General features: G+C 37.3%; 4 protein-coding genes across 5 annotated transcripts in view; 2 read left to right on the forward strand and 2 right to left on the reverse strand.

Annotated features, from left to right (window-relative positions):
* LOC149926357 (uncharacterized) overlaps window positions 1-22,567 on the forward strand; it is a 93,889-nt gene that overhangs the window by 56,845 nt on the left and 14,477 nt on the right. The window lies entirely within an intron of this gene.
* On the forward strand, window positions 4,117-5,822 carry LOC149926358 (uncharacterized). 2 transcript variants are annotated; one of them, XM_090159070.1, is made up of 4 exons: window positions 4,117-4,424; window positions 4,483-4,994; window positions 5,056-5,336; window positions 5,400-5,822. In XM_090159070.1, exons 3-4 carry the CDS (start codon window positions 5,264-5,266, stop codon window positions 5,675-5,677), a joined length of 351 nt encoding a protein of 116 aa, XP_090015196.1. In that variant the 5' UTR covers window positions 4,117-4,424; window positions 4,483-4,994; window positions 5,056-5,263; the 3' UTR covers window positions 5,678-5,822. Both variants share the same exon structure in this region; 1 of them encodes a protein (XP_090015196.1).
* Window positions 6,309-7,645, reverse strand: LOC149926359 (uncharacterized protein F54H12.2-like). The gene is made up of 2 exons (XM_090157683.1): window positions 7,382-7,645; window positions 6,309-7,322 (listed from the first exon to the last, which is right to left on the reverse strand). Exons 1-2 carry the CDS (start codon window positions 7,643-7,645, stop codon window positions 6,309-6,311), a joined length of 1,278 nt encoding a protein of 425 aa, XP_090013809.1.
* Window positions 11,778-12,493, reverse strand: LOC149926360 (uncharacterized). Its single transcript, XM_090157684.1, has 2 exons — window positions 12,425-12,493; window positions 11,778-12,381 (listed from the first exon to the last, which is right to left on the reverse strand). Exon 2 carries the CDS (start codon window positions 12,378-12,380, stop codon window positions 11,778-11,780), a length of 603 nt encoding a protein of 200 aa, XP_090013810.1. The 5' UTR covers window position 12,381; window positions 12,425-12,493.

The following is a 22,567-nucleotide window of genomic DNA, read 5'->3' on the forward strand; positions in this document are numbered from 1 at the left end:
CTCACATATCTCTGGAATTGTGTTGGCTATCCCAGTCAATCTTTCTCTAATTAGAAATAATAAAGTAATTATCAAAATTCAACTCACCTTATTACATTCATTAAATCAATTTTTAAAAAGCCAAACAAATACTTACAGTTCTTCCGCTTCGTCCTCGACGATTTCGTTCTCTTCCACGGGTATTTCATCATCAATATCTATAAATTCTTCATCATCGGAATATTGCGATCTTAATTCCTCAAACATCTCCAAAGGGACATGTCCTAAAACCATTATTTTTTTGTATAGGGAGACAAACCTTACGAGTATGAAGTTGAAATAAATATGGTATTCCTACTTTCAAGTCGTGGTTTTTATATCGTGGGTCTTAGGGGTCAATGGGTATTTCCGTAGTAGTAAGTAGTAAGAAAATCCCTAAAGGACATCATAACGTCTCTCATCCTAAGGATGTAAAATCCTAATTTAGTGCAAAAAGCACTATAGTCGTAAGGTCGTCACTTACTCTAGGAAAACCCAAAAAAAATCAGGTGTACCATTTAGCGTCACTTTGTTATCGAGTGGTCCTTTACAATTGGAAGAAGCGTAAAGTGCGGATTACCTCTTTTACGTGTCAATCAAAACGCACGGGTTCCTTAGTAGGGGTCGTAGAGGTGAAATATAGTAACTAAATTTCAAGATCGTCATTCTTTAAAATATTGCGTTATTTTCTCGAACTTTCCATGTAGATGTCATCTTTACCCAATAGATGAAAATAACCACAAACACATGAACTGAATTACATCATTACTTTAAGCTTACAACCAATGAGGTCTTTGGATAATTTTTAATTACGTCATGTAGGCCTACGGTTGGTATAAAAGGCTAAACACAGTCCGTTAAGGTCATATTCAACCTAAAGATGTTTTCTTGTGATGTATGTCCAGCGGTTTTCACCGAAAAGCGGAACCTCGACCGTCATGTGTTTTCTAAACATAGTAATATAACCTTTAATTGCGCCGAATGCGATAGAAACTTTTCTCGGAAAGACGCGCTAATACGCCATCAACGAAAACTTAACCGAGGTCTACCGTCCCAAACTCAACCCGAGGTCCCCGTACTACCGACCGAACCGCCTCGGCGGGAACCGTTGGTACGGACACCAGCTGATTGTCAACCGTCAAAATCTAGCGGTGTTACTGCTTCACCGCAGCCGGGTCCATCTCATCGTGTTACACCACCGAATTCACCTGTAAAGAGGACTACATCACCAGTCCGCAACTATAACAAAAAAATCCGAATTGAAAATGGTATTTATTTATATAATTAAATGTATATATATTATAATTTTTTTTAAATTTATATAATATAATACATTTTTTTTTATTATAAATAAATTAAATATATTTATATTTATATATATATATATATATATATATATATTTAATTACATTTATCTTTAAAAATTTATATAATAATATATATGTATATATTTAGAAATCCAAGTTCGGAAGTCATCGACTACACCGGATGTTGATAATCATCAGCATCTCGGTAATATTATAGATGGTGCAGTTATTGATGTTCAAAATGACATACGTAATGGCGTGGTTCTCGATGAAATAGAATCTATAGACTTCCTTGACGAACCCGTCGAGAATATGAAGGTTTCTACACCACGTATAGAAATTACAGACATTGAATATGACCGTGCGGTTGACGCGCTTGGACAGCTGTTTAATAAAAACCAATATGAAAAATTAAACAAGCAAGTCACCGACGGTAATACTGTGGATAATACAGTTGCGGAACCAAGGTTATTGAACGCACCCCCACAAGACTCTACCCTGACGAACAACCAGCACGAACAGGAAGTCTCTGAGCTGGCGGAATTGGTTCCTAAAACCCAATTCTCGGAACTGAGGGATAGTCAGTATGACCGCGAAGCTATGGAATTAGGAGAAATTATGGAGGATTCCCAAAATGATGAAGAAATGGGAGACTTTCTTTCCAATTGGGAAGTTCAACAGCAAGACGCTAGTCTGCAACAACCTAACCAACCCGCTGACCCACCGATAGTCCCACCCATTGATCAACCTGGTGGGCAAGTTAATCAAATTGAAGAAATTAACGCGCTTGGAGATGCAATTTTTTCGGCTCGGATAACGGCACCAGATGGCGTTACTGACCCTGTACTTTTCGTAAATGAACACCGTGAAACGGTTGTGGGTTATCTAAGAAACCAACTAATCGCTAAGAAGTGTGTAAAATGGTATATGGTGGTGCGTGCACGATATACGCGTGAACTTGGTAACACCGGTACGGACGTTGAGGTATCACCGTATTTCAGGGGGTTTACCCACGCGACACTGTCACCTGAGGTAATCCCTCAACAAATAAACTCGAGTCGAGACAAAATCGCGGAAAGTATGAATAGCTACGAGGGGCTTGGAAGTGGTTGGGTATTGGACCGAATTTTATTTTTACAGATAAACATTATTCAGTATTTACCACTCGTAGGCGGAACTTATTTCCAACTACCACCCGTAATTGCTAATAAACGAGCTACGGTGAATATCAACCCAGAAGACCCAAGTGACGGCAAATGTTTCATGTGGTCTGTGCTAGCCAAGCTTCACCCAGTAAAAATACACCCCAGTCACATACATCATTATAAAAGGTATGATAATGAACTTGTTTTGTGCGGGATATCATTTCCATTTCAACTAGACTCCTATAAACTAAAAAAATTCGAACATGTAAATAATCTCTCTATAAACATTTTCGCGTACGAAAAGGGATTTTTCCCTCGCTATGTCAGTGACAAAAGAGTACCGGAATCCAGAGAAATTGATCTTCTCTGGGTATCAAACGGACAAATTAAACACTTCGTATTAATTCGAAGCATAAGTCGTCTCTTCAGTGGTTTCACTAAACATAACCACAAGACATTTTATTGCCGTCTCCACACTCAACATGTGCGTGATTGTAATGTTCACGACCCGCAACGTGTGGTCATGCCGCATAAAGAACCGATTTTAAAATTCAAAAATTTCGGATGGAATCAAATGGTATTTTTTTTAATAATAATTGATAAATTTCGAAATAATGAATTTATTGATTTTATAGGTTCCATATACCATATTTGCGGATTTCGAATCGTTACAGACAAAGGTGGCAACTTGTTTACCGGACGCAACGTTATCTTCGACAACGACCCTATCTTTACACGTGACGTGCGGGTTTTCATACACAATTATTGGACTTAATGGTGAGACAACACAAATGTCAACACAAAACGTATAGAGGTAAAGATGGGGCGTTGAAATTTCTGAAAATGCTTTTAAATGAATCGGACACTATATCAGAGAATTTGAAGAAAAATATTCCAATGCAACTAACGGTGGCCGAAGAAAATTCATATCAGTCAGCAAATAGCTGTTACGTTTGCGATGAACCCTTCACGGAAAAGTCAGTAAAAACCCGAGACCACGACCACTATTCGGGAACCTACAGGGGGTGTGCGTGTCAGAGCTGTAATTTGAAGTTAAAAGCACCCAAATTTATTCCAGTTTTTCTGCATAATCTAGCAGGTAACCTAAATGTGTATGAACTGGAAAACAATACGATATCATAAACAATTTATTCACGTAGATATGATGCTCATCTCATCATGCAACAAATCGCGAAGATCAAAAATAAAAACATAGACTGCATCGCGACCAATAGTGAAACATATATATCTTTCACCCTTGACAAGCTACGTTTTGTTGATTCAATACGATTTTTACCTGCTTCGTTGGAAACACTAGTTTCTAATCTAGCAAAAGGTGGTCCGCAAAACTTTTCCGCTTTGAATTCAGCGTTTAAACCGGAAGAGGTTAAATTACTTCTACGGAAGGGGGTCTACCCATATTCGTATATGGATTCGGAAGATCGATTTCGAGAGAGTAAACTACCCCCCATTGAATGCTTTTACAATGATCTTACAGACGAACCATTAAACGAAGAGGAATACAGTCATGCCCAAAACGTATGGAACACTTTCAACGTGGATAATTTGGGTATATTTATTTTTACAATAATATACCATTAACAAGTCCTAACTGTTATATATTTTTTTCTTAACGGGCAATATCACGACATTTACGTTTTATCTGATACTCTCCTACTAGCCGACGTTTTCCAGAATTTCCGACAAATGTGTATGACTTATTATCGTCTAGATCCTGCCCACGCTTACACCGGTCCTGGTTTTGCATGGCAATCGGCCCTTTTTATGTCCAAAGGTCACTTAGACCCTTTTCTGGATGAAAACATGCACCTATTCATGGAAAAGGGTATCCGAGGTGGAGTTTCTATGATAAGTCATCGCTTTGCACACGCTAACAACAAATACATTGAAAAATACGATCCATCCAAACCTAATAGTTATATTTGTTATCTTGGTAAGATGTTTTTAAAGTTTAATTTTCATGTTAATTTTAACGATAATTTTAATTAAAGACATGAACAACTTATATGGAACAGTTATGTGTGACCCTCTACCCATGAAAGCCTTCAAATGGGTCGAATCTACCCCTAACAGTGAACGGGAAATTTTAAGTTGTCTAGACGATTCGTTAGAGGGATTTACGTCGAAGTTGATTTTGAGTACCCGGAAATTTTACACGATGACCACAACTGTTATCCATTAGCTCCGGAAACTATGACGATCAAACCAGAAGCACTTTCAACCTTTTCCAAGGGTCAAATGTCATCTCTGCAAATCCCTATCAAAGAAAGCCTCCCAAAACTTGTCCCTAACCTTCTCAATAAAGAGCGATACGTGGTGCACTATAGAAACCTTAAATATTACATATCGAAGGGACTCAGAATAACGAAGATTCACCGAATTTTAAAATTTGAACAGGGGGCGTGGTTAAAATCATACATAGATTTTAACACAGAAAGACGAAAAATGGCTGCCAACGACTTTGAAAAGGACCTATTCAAATTAATGAATAATGCAGTGTTCGGTATACAATTAAAATTAACATTAAAATTGAAATTAAAATTAACATTATTTTTTTTCTTCAGGTAAAACAATGAAAACCTACGAAATCGGCAGGATTTCAAACTAGTTACTACGCCTGATAAGGCTGTGAAGAAAGCAAGTTCACCGGCGTTTGAAAAATTTACAATTTTTCAGAATGATCTGGTTGGTATTCACTCCATCAAGAAAAAACTCACTCTAAACCGTCCAATTTATACGGGATTCGCCATTTTGGATTTGTCAAAACTCTTAATGTATAAATTCCATTACGACATTATCAAACCGCAGTATGGTGACAAAGCAAAACTCCTTTTTACCGATACTGGTAAGTTCTTAAATCAACTATGATAATTAAAATTTAATCTTATACTCTTGTATCTATTTACAGACAGTCTCACGTATGAAATCAAAACACCGGATTTATACGAGGATTTTGCTCAACAGAAGCAAATGTATGATTTTTCTGGGTATCCTAAAGATCATCCTCTGTTTGACGAATCTAATAAAAAGAGACTCGAAAAATTTAAAGATGAGATGTATGGTGTACCAATCGAAGAATTTTGTGGACTTCGTCCCAAAATGTATTCATTTATATCAGCAAAAGGGGAGAAAAAAACGTGCAAAGGCGTCTGCAAGCGTGTTGTTCAAAAACGCGTCCGACACTAAACTAACGGTTGCCGAAATGAAAAGAATTGTTAGTAAAAAACATATTGTATCAACTATTCGTCAGAACAAATTGTGTCTTAATCCGTGCGACGACAAGCGTTATATTTTAAACGACGGTGTTACAACGTTAGCCCATGGACATTATAAGACAAAACAATAAAATATATTTATGACAAATTTATTGAGTATTTCTTATACATAAATTCTACAATCATATTATCATTAACGTTTCTGTTTTTAGAAAATCTTTGCAATACACCAAAAAGTTTAATTCCTTTACACAAATTATTAACGAAATATACACAATAGCCACCACAAGTCTTACTAGAATTTCCTTGCAATTGAACAGAATTATACGTCACAGTTAGGCTGTTTCGCTCAACAAAATAGTTAAATTTAAACAAATCAGGGCTGTTCCCAAAACTCTCGAAGAATGTACAATTGAGTGATCTTGAGAGATATATCAAACACCAATGTTCTCCTACTCCTTTGGATGTATCAGTGTTCACGATGTAAAGTGAAGGATACATTTTCACATTCTTGGGAAGTAGATCGGCAGGGAAGACTCCTCTGAACAAATATTTGGTATGCGGGTCATTCTTGAGTATGATTTCAAGTTGTTGCGAGTACATTATGAACTTTGGTCGTATAAAACTGCTCTGTTCTTGTCGATCTCGACCAAAGATTGATATTCGGAATAGTAAATCACGCTAACTGTTGACGGCAATGATTCTCCGAATATTAATTCGAGACGAACACTCCCGTTCTTTACCAGGTTGAAACAGTCAGTTGAACTTCCGTTAAGATCGGGAGTTAAATCGAATACGAATAGTGCGTTTCCATTGGCGAATTCATCACGGTCTATTAAATTTCCTTCGTTAATATTCCATTGACCAGTTTGAAGAAAGAGATTAGCGTATGATCGTATAAACAACTTATCATTGAAATTTGGATTTAATGGTTTTGCCGGGACACTACTACCATCAAGGTATAGGGCGATTTGAGTTAACGAAAAAATTTTAAAGTTAAAAGGTGACATTTTGTAGTCTCCCAAATACGCATTCTGGTCTACAAATACGATCACCACCTTACTCGGTATTTGACCATTATATAAGTTGTCTTTAACGCATATTTTGTTCCCTTGGGAAATTGAAAATGAATTACATTCCGTACGGGTGATGGGATATTTCATTGTTGCCAATTCCAAAGTTTTAGCGTGGGATAACATAATCTCGGGCGTCAATCTAACTTTTCTGACGAACATTGATGCGTGGGTGAAAATGACTTTGCATTTTTCACCGTCTGTGTGTAAACAAAACTCGTTTGAGCTTTTGATATACTTGAAATTTAGGTCGATCAGGTTAGGAATAAGTCGATTTTGTTGACAAATATCGGCTCGTACAACTCCTATCATGTCAATAACACCTTCTTGGGCAAATTTTGCACGTTTCTTAAATCCGTCATTATTGAAAAATTCGTAAAATTTCCCAGCTTTGTCCTTATAGAATAAAGACGCGGTTAAGAAACTTTCCTTCGCTGGCCCACCATATGTCAAGAGTGTTTGAATCATGCTCTTGTAAGGGTACTGTTGAGGGCATGACGTTACTGATCTGTCACCCAATGATACGTGAACGTCGCAAAGAGACTATGTAAAAACAAATTTTCTGGACCAACTTTGTCCGCCGGAGTTGTTGTTTTAGATACAGTGTCATGACTATCTGGTTTTGGTAAAGTTCCATCTGCTTTCACAATTTTCACTTGAACTTGGAGTAAAGTATTTTTCAAATCAATGTACGTTTCTGAGTTTCCAGCGATACTAAAGATAATTGCTTGATTTTCATTAATGTTCGATGTTGGATTAGATTCAACCCATTGACTTCCTATTATGCCAGTTTGAGTATACGGTACATGAAATAAATCAAGTTCCGAGCTAATACTGTTCTGCGAACTGGGGTGGGCTAGAGACATTATTCAATGGTGATGATGATTACGAGAATATATCAGACTGAAGTAGAGAACGTCTTTTCTTCTTCCTGGTTCGAACTGAACTGATGATGGGAGATCTAAGTTTACTCACTGCTTCGGCGGCTCTTCTTAAGGTTTCTTTCTCCGCTTCTTTCCCCCGAGATTTTAACGCATCTTTAATAGACACACCACTCGACACGTCAGAAGCAATTTTTGCTCCGGTATTTAAAAATTTTCGACCAAGGAATGTGGCACCCTTTTTGAGTAAAGGCATGGCCGACCGAAATGCCGAGGCTAATATATTTCCAAGACCATATCCTCTTTGCACGGCTACTCCACGGTGTACCGGAATTGATCCGTGTCCAATTTGATTTAAGTAATAGTTATTATAATCGTTTACAGAAACATGATCTAGATTACGTGGAGACATGTTTCTCCTTTGACTTGCTAGCCGCAAATGAATGGAAGAAAGATTTTGCATCTGATTTTATAGATAATACCATGTTCTTCGGGGTTTAAAATGAAGAGTGACGTGAACTTTTCCTCTTTCGAAATGTACAGGCTGACCCATTTCACTCATAATATTAATTTCAATGGTTTGGAAATTGTTATTCGCAATAGGCATATAATGAGGTCTACAAAACTCCTTCTCAACAGTGTCTCCGTCTTTTCCTTGAATACATATAATACGTATTAATGGAACATCTGAATTTCCAACCGACTGACTTTGTATGACTACCACTCGCCGATTAGGTTTGTTGTAATAAAACTCGACCCTTGAGTTAATTTTTTGTCCGTCGTCATCGAGTGACAAATCTCTAGTAATTCTTCGGTAGAGCCGTAATATCCGGGAGGTATAAGTACACTTATATCACGCACTTCATCCTCGAGATCGCTCTTCACAAAATTTTCGGTGTTCTTTGCCGTCTTATTGATTGACTGTTTTTTAGTCTTCTTGGGTATAGGTTTTTCCGGGTAGTCTATAATATCTTCTACATTATTCCAAATTCGAACTAAACATTCTTCATTAACGTTATTCCACGTTCTTGGATAACTTATTTCGGCTAGTCCAACTTCATACGCTCCCTCAAGTTTTATTGGTTCCGGTAAATACGTCCAGAACTTGCTTAAAGTGTTATTCCTGAAATAACCTATAGACGAGTCCGAGGGTAACGTTATATAGAAACTCATAGTAATACAATTTCTTGCACCCAAGAGTCAAAATCTGAACTGTAACCACGCCAACGTACTAAAAGCTCTTTCGTTCCGTCGGGTTTAGTTCTTTTTCTCAAAACTTTATCTATTTTAAATAAACAGTTGTCGAGGTCTTTCTGTAGTTCTTCCTTGTAGAACACACCCGAAATGAGCTCAGTTTTCAAATCCTCCAGCTTATATACCAGAGGGTCTCTCGGTAAACGCTCCACTACTTTGAATATTTCCTCGGTATAATTGGCTTTGTAACCCTTTTCGAACGTGGTTTTATTCTTGCTTATACGAACCAAGTCACCTATTTCAAAAGGGAACGAGACTGGGGGTGAAAAATTGACTTTCCCGTATAAGTTCTGCCACACTTGTTTAGAATTTTCCTTCTTCACTTCAACGGGTTTGCATTTAATAGATTTGTGGTAGTTGTTATTATAAGCTTCCAATAAATCTGGTAAAACGTCGATGTATTTGTGCGTATCTTTCTCCGTAAAATATCGATACATTCGAGACTTCAATGTTCGATTGAATCGTTCTATTATACTAGATTTTACTTCAGAGTGCGTTGCGAAAAACTTGATTCCTCTACGTTTTAATTCACCTTGAACTTCTTTGCATAGAAACTCGTTACCGTGATCAGTCTGTACACCCTTCGGTTGTCGACCTGATTCTAAAATAGATTTGAATGACTTTACCATAGTAGATCCTTTCTTATCCTTGGTGGCTACAGCGAATGCGTATTTACTAAATACATCAATACAACATAAGATATATCGGTATCCACTATTGTGGTTTTTGATATCTTGCATGTCTGCCAGATCAAGTTGCCATTGTTCGTCTATCCCATACGCTATCGTCTTGTTTCTTCGGAAATTGGGTCTCACTGGTCTGTGTTATGTGTATCTTGTCGTTTTAAAAATTCTCTCACGTCGTTTATGTTAACTTTAATTCCCCTCTCTCGGGCGGCCCGATAAAGACCACGAATGCCTCCGTAACTACCGGCATCCTTTACATTGAAGTATATTTCTTCTAACTTATCCATTTATCGTACAGTTCATTTTCCGTTCGTGATACCAGTACGCGAACTCAAATAGTTCAAAAACGATAACAATAAATAATAACAAAAACGCAGTAATAACTTTGGGTGATTTTAAGTACGATATCGATAAAGAGGTTATCAACCCAGACGGAGTAGGATCGATGCCTCCTTCCATGTTGAGGTGTAATTCGTGAATGAAAGAACTGAAACCTGATGTATGATTATATTCTTTATTTCAAATTTATCCAACTCAATAATCCATTACCATACATTGATTCGGGACTTGGGGGTAAATAATCAGAATCATCGTACACTTTCTCTGGTAGATCGTTTGGGGGTTTCAAAGAGGAATTTATTTTTTATAAGTGATTTTGGTACATTTTCCTTTGACAGCAATTTATAAAAGTTATCTAATCCAACAATTTCATGTTTTGGCTTGGTTTTGTATCCTTTAACTGATTCGTGTAAAATATCCATGATATTAGATCTAACTATAGGACGTCCTTTATATATAAGTTCACCACTGGTAGACCATTCAATTTTACTGTTTCTTTCAATCCACTTGTACAAAGCAATGACAGGTTTTAGATGTGAATCTGGTATCGTGATAGCTATTTCCGAATACCAGTCTTTCTTTCTTTTCGGTTCTTCAACGATTTTCACCTTCTTAGTTCTTTTGTTACGTTGTAATAAATGATTGTACAACTCCACTTTTTGTGACTAATTAAGGTTCCGATTATTTAAAACAGTTTTCGAATCCAAGTTTTCGTCAAGTTTCGGTTGCGAATTGAGTCGTTGATACACGTCTTCGGGAACTAAGGTCATCTTTCTAGCCATTTTTGATAGCTCTACTTATAGCCGCGCCTGCTGCACTGCTCACAATTGAAAGAAGTGGTGCTAAGAGTAACGGTAAAAATCCTCCCTTCTGTATTAATATCTTTTTCCGTTTTGCGATTGTATTGGGTTTAGATATCTTCCGCAAAATATGACAATGTCGCTTCAATCGCTTCTTATGATCATCTGACAGTTTTACATTACCACGCAGAACATTTATACAACATTCTACAATAGCTTTAATCGCGTCGTTATTAGCATATTTGATGGCGGCATTTCTCTGACATGAATTACACTTAGACAGATATTTTAAAAACTCCTTATGATTATGAATTCTCTTCATTTTGGGATAAAAACTGCAGTCTGTGATCATCTGACGTAGTTGGTTTCAAATCCACCCATAAATACCCAAAGTCTCTAGCAATTGCTTGATGAAAGGCGTCGATGACGTATTTACTGTTAGTTGGAGAAATCTGTCTAGCTAAATGAAATATCGCCGATTTAACACGTGGTGTCTTGAAAATTATCAGATAGTGCGCGTTTAAATTTAACGTTCTAATTTCCTTCCCAGGATAATACAAATTTTGCATAAGTACAAAAACCGACGTGTTTCTATGATGAGAACCTCTTATAAACAAATTCGTGACATCCTTGTTATTTGATATTTCACAAAGTAAATCATCGAGAATAACAAAATTCTTCACATTTGGATCTAAAATTTTAACGTCTAATAATCCCTCGTGAAATTCAACTGTGGGTGTATCATCTAATACCGAATTAAACAGTTTAGGTTGATATTCCGTATAACACCAAATAATTCTCTCTGGTGGAGGTGAAATACACGTATCTTTATATTTGATAAGACTAGCTACAAAAAAGATTTTCCTGATTGAGTCGCACCCGCGATCAGACCATTAAAAGGATGTTGCAACCTGAAATCCATTTTAAAGAACGACACATTTTTCCCTAATCAGCTAGTTTTTATTCACAAAAGATGTTTTGCGTTACAGACTATTTTAGCAACCATACATTTACAAAATTCATCATTTAAAAAGGTTCTTAAGCAAAAATTTTATAAATCTCGATATAGTCAAGATTTCTTATCGCAGTGTCATAGTTCATTTCAACACGCATATCCCAGTCTTCTAAACAGTTGTGTTGAGTCTGTGAGGGGTGGTCCACGGTACAACCGTAGCAACACTGGCGGATATTAGCACGCAACTGTTCTAAAATACTGTCCTTTAAAAGGTTAAATATCCTATTGGCTTCATTTAGGTATGTTACAACGTCTTTATACATACCCATTAACACTTTGGTTAGAGTGTAGCCAATGGCGAAACCCTTCTTGGTTGGGAAAATCTTCCCGTACAATTCACCGTACCCTGGAACCATCTCCCGGATATCCAAATTTTTTCGATTCTGATAGGTTCTTAGGTCAATACGTTTCGTCTCGGAACCGCTGAAAAAGCACGATGATCCTGGGGCGTCATCCTTCTCGAAGAAAGCTAATATTTCGTCCTTCTTTCTGAATAACTCATGAAAATCAGCTTCATCTAAGGTGATTCCCGTAGCACTATCTCGAAGTCCTAGACGTACATTTAGTGAAGACGTAACCTCGATAAATTTCTCTGACGAGACGGCGAACAAAACTTGAGCAAACATGCTATGGCAAAATATTAACTAAGTAAAAAAAATAATATACTTACATAGCTGATTTCGTGTTGATATTTACTCTTCGTAATGTCCTTTTACCAAGATCCCACCCATATTTATACTTTACATTTCGGTGGAGATGTAACATTGCTAGATCACTCCACTCTACACAGCCTCCACCCCGCTCCACACGAGTGGAGGCGTCCGTACTTTCACTTATATGCAACCGTTGCGTCACCCTCAAACGTTTCATCATACTCCAACCCGCTCCATCCCGCTCCTCCTCACTCCACAAGAGTGGAGCATAGCTCCACACGGGTGGAGGCCTTTCACTGTATAAGTCCTGGAACCGGCAGGATTACCCTACTCACGTCTCATAAATGGGCATATAATATAACAAAAACAGTTCTTCGAACTGAAAAAAGTTTAGAGCTCGTTAAATGTGCAGCCTTAAAGGTACATATATTACTTTTATTGTTGATTAATATGTCAAATTCATTTAAAGTATTAAAAAATATTCCTGTGAACAACAGAATATCGTCATTCCACCTTTCAAATCACAGTCCACTGCTCCTCCAATTTTTAACACAAAATCTTTGATCCAATTTTGCCCAATTTATTTTCTTCCCTACACATTTAACATAAAAATTTTAAAATTTATTATTATTATTATTTTATTTTTTGTTGCAGATTATTGCAATAAATAAATAATACATAATAATAATAATACATTTTAAAATTTTTATGTTAAATGTGTAGGGAAGAAAAATATAAATATGGATATCTTTGTGGGCAAAATTGGATCAAAGATTTTGTGTTAAAAATTGGAGGAGCAGTGTACTGTGATTTGAAAGGTGGAATGACGTCATTCTGTTGTTCACAGGAATATTTTTTTAAACAATAAAAGTAATATATAAAAGGGTTAATTAACAAACGACACTTGTGTATGATGTAAGATAAAAAAGAGTTAAAACTACTTAAGTTACACAGTAAAAACTTTTAATAAAATTTTAAAAATTTTAACGCGCTACAAAGAGCGAACTACTAGTTTCGCCATCGCATACGGAGGCATCATCAGGTCTGATTTTTACAAATTCGCAGCAAGGTGAAGGAAGTGCGGCTAGTCACGTGTCAAAGTGGAGGCGCTACCATCGTCGGACCAAAGTTCAGCAACAAAACTTCCTGGGCCGTTATCTCGATTAAGACAGTTATTTACATTTAGTTTTTTAATGATTTCAAGTGATTCTATAATATTAAGTTTGAATTCGTTTTCTAAGAAGGCTAGGTGTTTAGGTTTGTTGAAGAGAATTGTATGTTTAGGGTTGTCAGAAATGTGTGCCGCTAGGGCTGAACAATACTTTTTTTATTTTTAACATCGTTTATATGTTCGTTAAATCTTTTGTTAAAATTACGTTTACACTGGCCTATATAACTTTTTCCGCAAGAGCACTCTAGTTCATACACACCAAACTTATCTAATAACGAAGTTTTGTCTTTGAGGGAATTTAAACAGTTACTAATTTTATTGGTTGGTTTAAAAACCGGTTTCACGTTATTGTTGCCCAGTAAGTGGCTAGTGGGGTTAGAGAACGGAAGAACCACATATTTAGGTTTTTTAGTAATTAATTTAAGTTGGGTATTGCGGATAATTTTATCACGGTGAATTATTCTACTGAAACCTCTATTTAGGAGGGATGAGGAGGGGAGCTCTATCTGCAGCTATTGCTTTGATCATGTTCATTTCTAAAGACAGGGTATTTGCATCGGAACAGATGTTGACTGCTCTTGACATATAGGAATAAAACGCGGTTAGGTTCTGGTTAGTTGGATGACATGATCTCCAATGGGGTGGCATGGAGACAGCAAAAGGTTTACGATAGACACTGGTGATGACTTGGCAAGAATTATTGTTTATATTTTTGGTAATTAAAACATCTAGGAACGGAATTGAATTGTTCGTTTCCGTTTCTACTGTGAATTGGATATTAAGGTCAATAGAATTAAGGAAGTAAAGGAAGTTGTCGAGTGTCTCCCTGCCATGGATTCATTTGGAGATGATGTCGTCGACATAACGTTTCCAGAAGCCTATGGAGAAAGGAGAGTTAAGTAAGATAGAAGATTCCAGTTTGTTCATATAGAGGTCGCACAGTAACGGCGATAGAGGGCTACCCATTGCGAGGCCGGTCTTTTGCGTATACAATTTACCGTTGATTTTAAAAAATGGGTTCACAACACAAATTTCGACAAGATTAATGATGTCCTCCAGTTCAATACGAACGAAGCAAGTAGATCGCTAGGTTCCACTGGTAGGTCTTTAATAGCGGAAATAAGTTCAGAGGAATTTTTTAAAGTGTGAGTGTGCGCAGAGGTAAGGTGAAATAATTTATCAGCGGTATATTTGGCAATTTTTTGTGTTGAGGAACCGATACTATCTACTATCGGTCTGAACTTCATGGGTTGTTTATGAATTTTGGGGAGGGCATACATTCTTGGGGCTATAAAGTGGCTAGGAATACGGCGTTTCTTGAGTTGGTCATCTAGCGATAAACAGCTTTTCACAGTATTTTTCACTGTTTCATAAAATTTTTTGGTGGGGTCCTTTTAAAGTAACATCTGTTCCGATGCAAATACCCTGTCTTTAGAAATGAACATGATCAAAGCAATAGCGGCAGATAGAGAGCTCCCCTCATCCCTCCTAAATAGAGGTTTCAGTAGAATAATTCACCGTGATAAAATTATCCCCAATACCCAACTTAAATTAATTACAAAAAAACCTAAATATGTGGTTCTTCCGTTCTCTAACCCCACTAGCCACTTACTGGGCAACATTTTTAGCAACAATAACGTGAAACCGGTTTTTAAACCAACCAATAAAATTAGTAACTGTTTAAATTCCCTCAAAGACAAAACTTCGTTATTAGATAAGTTTGTTGTGTTTGAACTAGAGTGCTCTTGCGGAAAAAGTTATATAGGCCAGTGTAAACGTAATTTTAACAAAAGATTTAACGAACATATAAAAGATGTTAAAAATAAAAAACGTATTGTTCAGTCCTAGCGGCACACATTTCTGACAACCCTAAACATACCATTCTCTTCAACAAACCTAAACACCTAGCCTTCTTAGAAAACGAATTCAAACTTAATATTATAGAATCACTTGAAATCATTAAAAAACTAAATGTAAATAACTGTCTTAATAGAGATAACGGCCTGGGAAGTTTTGTTGCTGAACTTTGGTCCGACGATGGTAGCGCCTCCACTTTGACACGTGACTAGCCGCACTTCCTTCACCTTGCTGCGAATTTGTAAAAATCAGACCTGATGATGCCTCCGTATGCGATGGCGAAACTAGTCGTTCGCTCTTTGTAGCGCGTTAAATTTTTTAAAATTTTATTAAAAGTTTTTACTGTGTAACTAAAGTAGTTTTACTCTTTTTTATCTTAAAAGTAATATATGTCCCTTTAAGGCTGCACATTTAACGAGCTCTAAACTGTTTTTTCAGTTTGAAGAACTGTTTTTGTTATAATTTAGTTTGGGGCGGTAAGAAGGAAATCTTCCATCGAAATTTCTTGTCTCTCCGAGTGGTCTAGAATTCAGCTTCAAAAAGAACTTAACGTTAATATTAATTATTACCAATATGGATTCAAAATAATTTTACTTGTTCTTTTTATCGTGCACCCTGTTAAATCGAGACCTAGTTTCTTGGACATTAAGGGCGCAGGTGTGGTCACATCGTTGCGCATCTTCTACAAGCTACAGATTTATATATAACATAAATATTAATATATTTTGTTAAATATAAAGCAACAAATATCGCTATTTAATCGTTACTTTTTAAAGGTCCAAGTCTGTGTTGTTGATTAATAAATTTATTTATTTGGGCATGAAAAGATTCCACATTGTTGTTATTTCTACGCAAACGGTCGAAACAGATAGCATGTTCGGGGTAACTATATAAAGCCAAAAATCTTGCACGTATTTCGCGATAATGTGTAAAGTGGAGCTGTTGAAGTTGATAAATAAATAGTTATAATGCGCAATAATGTAAGAAAGTATCATATTTAATATCACTCTTAATTTTTAAGTAACATATTGTTTAATACTAGTAAAGGTTTCTGAACTTACCAAGAACATCCCCGCTATTCGTAAACGAATGAAATTGAATCATCTTGTATTCGGTTGGCTGGCAACTGAGGAAGGGCCATAAACATTTTTACGGCCTCCCTAACAAGACCATTAACAGAATAAATATCATTTAGTTCTATTCAACATTATATAATAAGGTTATTTAAGGAAACAAAATGTTTTTAAGAGTGCTTTAATTTAACCTGCGTGTAGGAGAACCAGCACCCAGGAAATTGTCGCGTGAGGCAGTAGCGTAACTAGGAACTCCGCGAAAAACGACTCGGGGCCCTTTTAAATAGTACCGATTTGAATCATAAACGTTTGGGGACCCCCTAGTTCTCGGGGGGGGGGGCGCACCGCGAGGTTTGCGGTGGCGCTATTTACGCCACTGGCGTGAGGCTGTTGTTCAAAGCCCTTTCGTAGTCCGTCATCTTTTCATTTGGCCTGAGCGTGGGGAACTCGCGAACAATATAGACAAATAGTTCCTGGAGGCAGCTTCATATTTGGTTATTATAAAGACAAACACGGCTGCGAAAACCTTAATAGAATTGAAGAGATTGATGTGCAGAATTAAGCGGCCGCTCACGAACAACAACGCAACGCTGAATGGTAGGAATAACAATTGTATGATACTTAACAACATTTGAAACACAAATTAAAGATTTCAAACCTATTAGAGATTTGGTAAATGGAGCTTCGGGCCTCTCGGGAGGTTAAACAGGCACCCTATTCCCAATTGCACATTTGACCAAATCAGGGACCAGTATCCGTTGTACATGTATTGTGGGTTCCACACGGTCGACTGATTATTTAAATTCTGAACTATAGTTGGGATAATATATTAACATTAGAGAGGTTAAGTACCCAACGTTATGAACGTGTAAACATCAACTGCCGTTTCAGGACGTTTCGTCAAACAAACTACAGAAGCTACCAATAAAACCTCCACGAAGTTTGCTTAACTTCTCTTTTTAAAGCAATTATCATTTATTTTAATAAATGGTGATAAGAATCGCTAGTCTGTAAATGTATTGTCACCAGTTGTGCCCAATTTTATCATCCTTTACAATGCAGTTCATTAGGTATATAATAATCTCCACCACTCTCCCCCTATTCGGCTTTCCGTTGCTATGCAACTCGTTTTGAAATTTTTTAATATTTAGGCTTAGTTTCTCTCTTCGGTGTTATAGTCTCAAGGGCTGGCCTTCAGCAAGTCGAATTCATTAAGTTATGTTAGTTTTACTATACCTTTAATATAATTTCCACGAACTACTAATAATCAGCCTAATAACTAACGGAATTTGGGAAAAAGAAGAAAACGCATTTAATGTAGAACAAAGATACAAATTTATCAAAGTATTTCTTGATATACCACATTTCTAGTGATATTTTTTTTTGGTTTTATGAGTTTACCTTGGTAATCGCTTTCTATGACTGTTAGTTTTAAGTTTTTCTTTGAGGTGACTCGGGTAATTGCTACGTATAAAAGACCTAGCGAAAACACTGGTTCCGATATGTAAATACCAACGTTATTGAGTGTCTGACATTGAGCCTTGTTAATTGTCATGGCGAATGCTTTCCTAATCGGGAATTGTCGTCTCTTTAACACAAAGGGCATATTTGTATCCGAAGGGGTTAAATCTATCCTAGGAATAAAAACGATTACTCCTTTTGACCGCCCAGTTAAAATCTCCGCGAAAATAACGTTATTTTCATTGCTGTAACAACCAACCTAGTTCCGTTACACAAACCAATTTTTGTGTTAAGATCCCCTAGTAACATAATTAAAGCTACCACTATTAACGTAAGTTCATAAAGTGGCATACCGGAAGGAGTGAGTGTATTAAGAAATTCGGTTGGAAAGTTGAGCCTTTCTTGCTCATCATCAGTCAGTATTGAGTCGATGGCGTAATAAACTTGATGTGAACCTTCCAATCTAGCTAATATGCGTGAATTTATCTGAAACGTATGGTCATATTTCGGACAAAGAATAGCTCGTTTTGCAAATTCTTTTCCTTGAGTAGCGGTAAAAGAAGTTCCAAAAATAACGGTGACTAAAGAGTCGGACTTAGATAAAATCTCGGGTGGAATTTCCAAAACGCCTAATGCCAAATTTTCAGAATTCGAAATTCGGCTCTCTCCCACTTTAGTAAGCCATTCCGCGAATGTCTTTTCATCGCCGGTCCTGAGATTTTCGGTTAGCTTAAGTTGAGTGAAGACTGGCCATAAGGAGGAATATTTGATAGTAGTTTGTACAATCGCTACTCTGTGGCCTCTAGGAACCACAGGTAGGGTTTGACGGAAATCACCTCCGAGAACCATAACCTTGCCACCGAAAGGCAAATTTTTGCCAGTTACTTCTTTTAAGAGCCTGTCGACAGCTAGCAGCACGTGACTTGGTGTCATACTGTCTTCGTCCCACAAAATTAGGTTGGCGTCTTTGAGTAGCTAAGCGTCTAAAGAGTTGCTTTTAATATTAGAAACCGACGTTTCTGACAGTGACACGGGTAGTTTAAATTGGAAATGGTACGTCGTACCTCCATCTAATAGGGTCGCCGCTATACCTGTTGGCGCTACCGGTAGAACAACTTCTGATCTCCCTCGCAAAACACTAAGGAGACTATTGTACAGGAATGTTTTTCCGGTACCACCGGGACCGTCCACGAAGAAATATCTCACGGCCTCGGTGTCATCATTCACGGCTTTCATAGCTAATTGAAATATATGGTTCTGTTCTCCGTTTAATTGCGACTGGAAAAATTCACCCTTTTCACGTTCAATTTCTGGACAGTATGACGAATTATGGTAGGCGGTTTCTGAATTGGTAAATGGAAAACATCACATTTTTTCCGTGTACGACTAAAATTGTTTGTATATCCCAGAGCGCTTGGTTTTTTGGGTCGCAAGCGTTTCTGTGCGAAAAATCCTCTGACGTCTTTGTGCTTTTCCGAAAGCGTAATCGCATCTCCGAAAATACAAATAAATGCCAAAAGTTGTCTTTATTGTTTCGGCATTTCAGACAAATCTGCTTCTGTAAAAGCCTTATCCCATGCGGAAACATCGGCCAATAAATTTTTTTTTATTCGCGGCTTCTTTGAATGTTGAGCATTCTAGACCGTCAACAGTTCTTAAATCTTTAAACTTTTAACAACAGTAGCCGCAAATTATTACCGCTCTTGGTCGGATAAACTGACTGAGTACATTCATCTTATTACATTCGAATTACGGGCCCTTCGTTTCCATTAACTATTCCGCTTATCAAAAACCAAATGCTCTGGAATTTCAACATACAGATGGCAGCGTGCGTCGGAGTTAATTTGATTAAGTTGAAACCAAGCTGTCAAAGTAGTGTCAAGTTTGTGCGCTTCAGTTGAACGTCTTTCATGCATTAAAAAAAGACTGGAAAACTACGATTGCCTTGTACTTCGGTATTTTTTATCATGACTGGGGAGAGATAAAATATTCAGAGTTCAAATGTTGTATCGTAAGTGATAACTTGTTCGAGAGTAGCATCATAGTGCGAAGCCTTGAGAAGTCGCTTTGCTAGTGTCAAAGCTTCAGGATGTGCAAAAACTATCAGTTAATGTGGATGGACAGTCATGTGCAATATGAAGCGCTCGAAACTTTTGCTGTTAGCGGCTAGCAAATAAATGTTATAAACAGGGTCTTCGGATATGATATATTTTGTATTCTGAGCCTGCTTAAGTTTTCTTAGGCTAGTACCGGCAAGTTCTTGAGCTGTTAAAGACACGTGTGTGTTTGTTACTTCACCCTCAGACTCTGTTTTAATTTCAGCGTCTTTTGTGTGTCGTGTTGCTAAGTTTGTCAATTAAATCGACGTGAAAAAACAAATTTTCATTACCATATTCAATTTGGTCAGATATCTTGGTCGCTTCCGCAATACTTTTATGAGTAGTGTTTAACTCATTTAGACCTTTCAAGTAACCCATTTTAGGTATTAATTTTCTAGAAGCGGAAGTTTGCTCCAACGATTCTACTTGACTAGGGGCTGTTCGACAGAATGGTCGATTCATTCCCAATGTAGTGAATAAGAATTGCTATTCTGTTGTCGTAACTTATGAATTCGCTGTTTGAATTCAGTGGTGAACTCCAAATCAGTACCAGTCCTCAGATACCGGTAGTAAGTAACTACAGGCTATTTTTTAACTTTTCCCCGCTTAAAGTGTTTCCACCTACCCTCCAAAACGTTTGATCACATCTAACTTTGTATCTTTAATCATGCAAAAATATCACCACCGCAAGGGCTTATTGTGTCTGGTAGGAAAGTTTCATAAACATCTGAAGCTTGACCAATTTCAATCACGTTCACAATGCGTTTCAGTTCTTGATTGGGAAACTAAGCTCACCGGTTTAAATCATACCAACAACTGAATTTTTGTCACTAGCAGATTTGCAATACTATTCAAGCAATAGACCGGTAATCCTGCTTTTTCTGTACAATTTTTATTTTAATCTGGTTTCTATAGCGCGCTGCTATATCGATAAGTTACATTTTAATGACGAAATGCCCGATTTCATACCGAACTAGGTTAAGGGTATTGATTTGGTTAACGCATTTAGGGAAATAATTGAGTACCTCTGAAATGTAATAATCTATTCGAATTAAACAATTTAATTCAAAATACCCCCACCCACGTCCTGACCCGCGATAATTTGTTGTATTTAAACAACCATTACGTAATTTTCTCCATTCGCGCGCATATTTTCCCTATGTATTAAATTAATAAATGTTTCGTTCGAATTTTTGTATTTCTTATTCAACATACGCGCCTAAACTTGTAAGGAGGGGAAAGAAAGAGAGTTGAGATTTTAAACCGTCTAGTCCCGGATCATTCCCGAAGTCGGAGAAGTTAATGAAAGATGTACTATTCTTAAAGGGCAACACAAGTGGTCATGCCGTAAGTAGGTTTTCCAAGGATGATTTTATACAGCGCAATTTCGCTCTCATTCGCGAATTTTTCGATTTTCTTCGCTGAGTTAGCTCGCAATCAACGAAGCTTAATTTGTTTATTATGGAGAAAAGAACTGGGTTAGTTTCCGAGAGTTGGACATTTTCGATTTAACAATGTTTTGGAATAAAATTATTTGTGAATTGAATATTTTTAATAATGGAAGTTGAAACATTAGGCCTTGGACGCGGTAAATCTCTGCCGCTAGCCTCACATTGGATTAAGAAAATTCAACACCACACACACTCCTATATCCCGTCTCTCTTAACAATTTCCATATCATTATAAGAGAGAAGGGTGTCCCGCTGGTGATTGAGAATTTCATTCTCAATCACCAGAAGGACACAAAGCTGTAGCTTGGCTCCCGCCGTTCACCCACTGCTTTCCCCCGTTCCTCCCGCCGTTCACCCGCGCCTCTCCCGTTCCTCCCTTAATCACCAGAATTTCTAATCACCAGATTCTCGTTCACCCGCGCCTCTCCCGTTCCTCCCTTAATCACCAGAATTTCTAATCACCAGATTCTCGTTCACCCGCTCCTTTCCCCCATTGCGTTCCTCCCTTAATCACCAGAATTTCTAATCACTAGATTATCTCTCCCGTTCACCAGCTGCTTTCCCCCAACCCCCATTCACTGGATACTTTATCTCTCTCGTTCACTGGTTGCTTTCCCCCATCCCCATTCTCCAAAATTAGTTTTGCTCGCTCAGATATCTGGAGATTAGATTTTTACCCGTTTGCTTATCGCTTCAGAACTCCTTAATTTCTAATCTCTAGGCAATAAAAACAAGAAATATACATTTCCAATTTTATTTTACTTTTAATTACATGATTGCGTAAAACAGGTTCTAATATTAGACCGACAATATAAATAACGCGTTTAAATCGCATTTTATCAATATAAAAAAATTAACTCGATCTTCGTAAGGAATATGTACAATTTCATTTAAAGGGCTGAAACGAACTACCTTCTGCAAGTGCGGTTTGTATAAATAATTTTATTAAAAGTTCTACCTCACCACGTCTGACCGGAATAGATATGAAATCGTCATCCTCCAGTGCGCTGCCCTTGGTGGTGCCGGGATCTCCCATTCTTGCGAAAGG

Source organism: Leiobunum rupestre, chromosome 9 (assembly GCF_980474605.1).
Source record: "Leiobunum rupestre chromosome 9, qqLeiRupe1.1.hap1, whole genome shotgun sequence".
Lineage (NCBI taxonomy): Eukaryota > Metazoa > Arthropoda > Arachnida > Opiliones > Sclerosomatidae > Leiobunum > Leiobunum rupestre.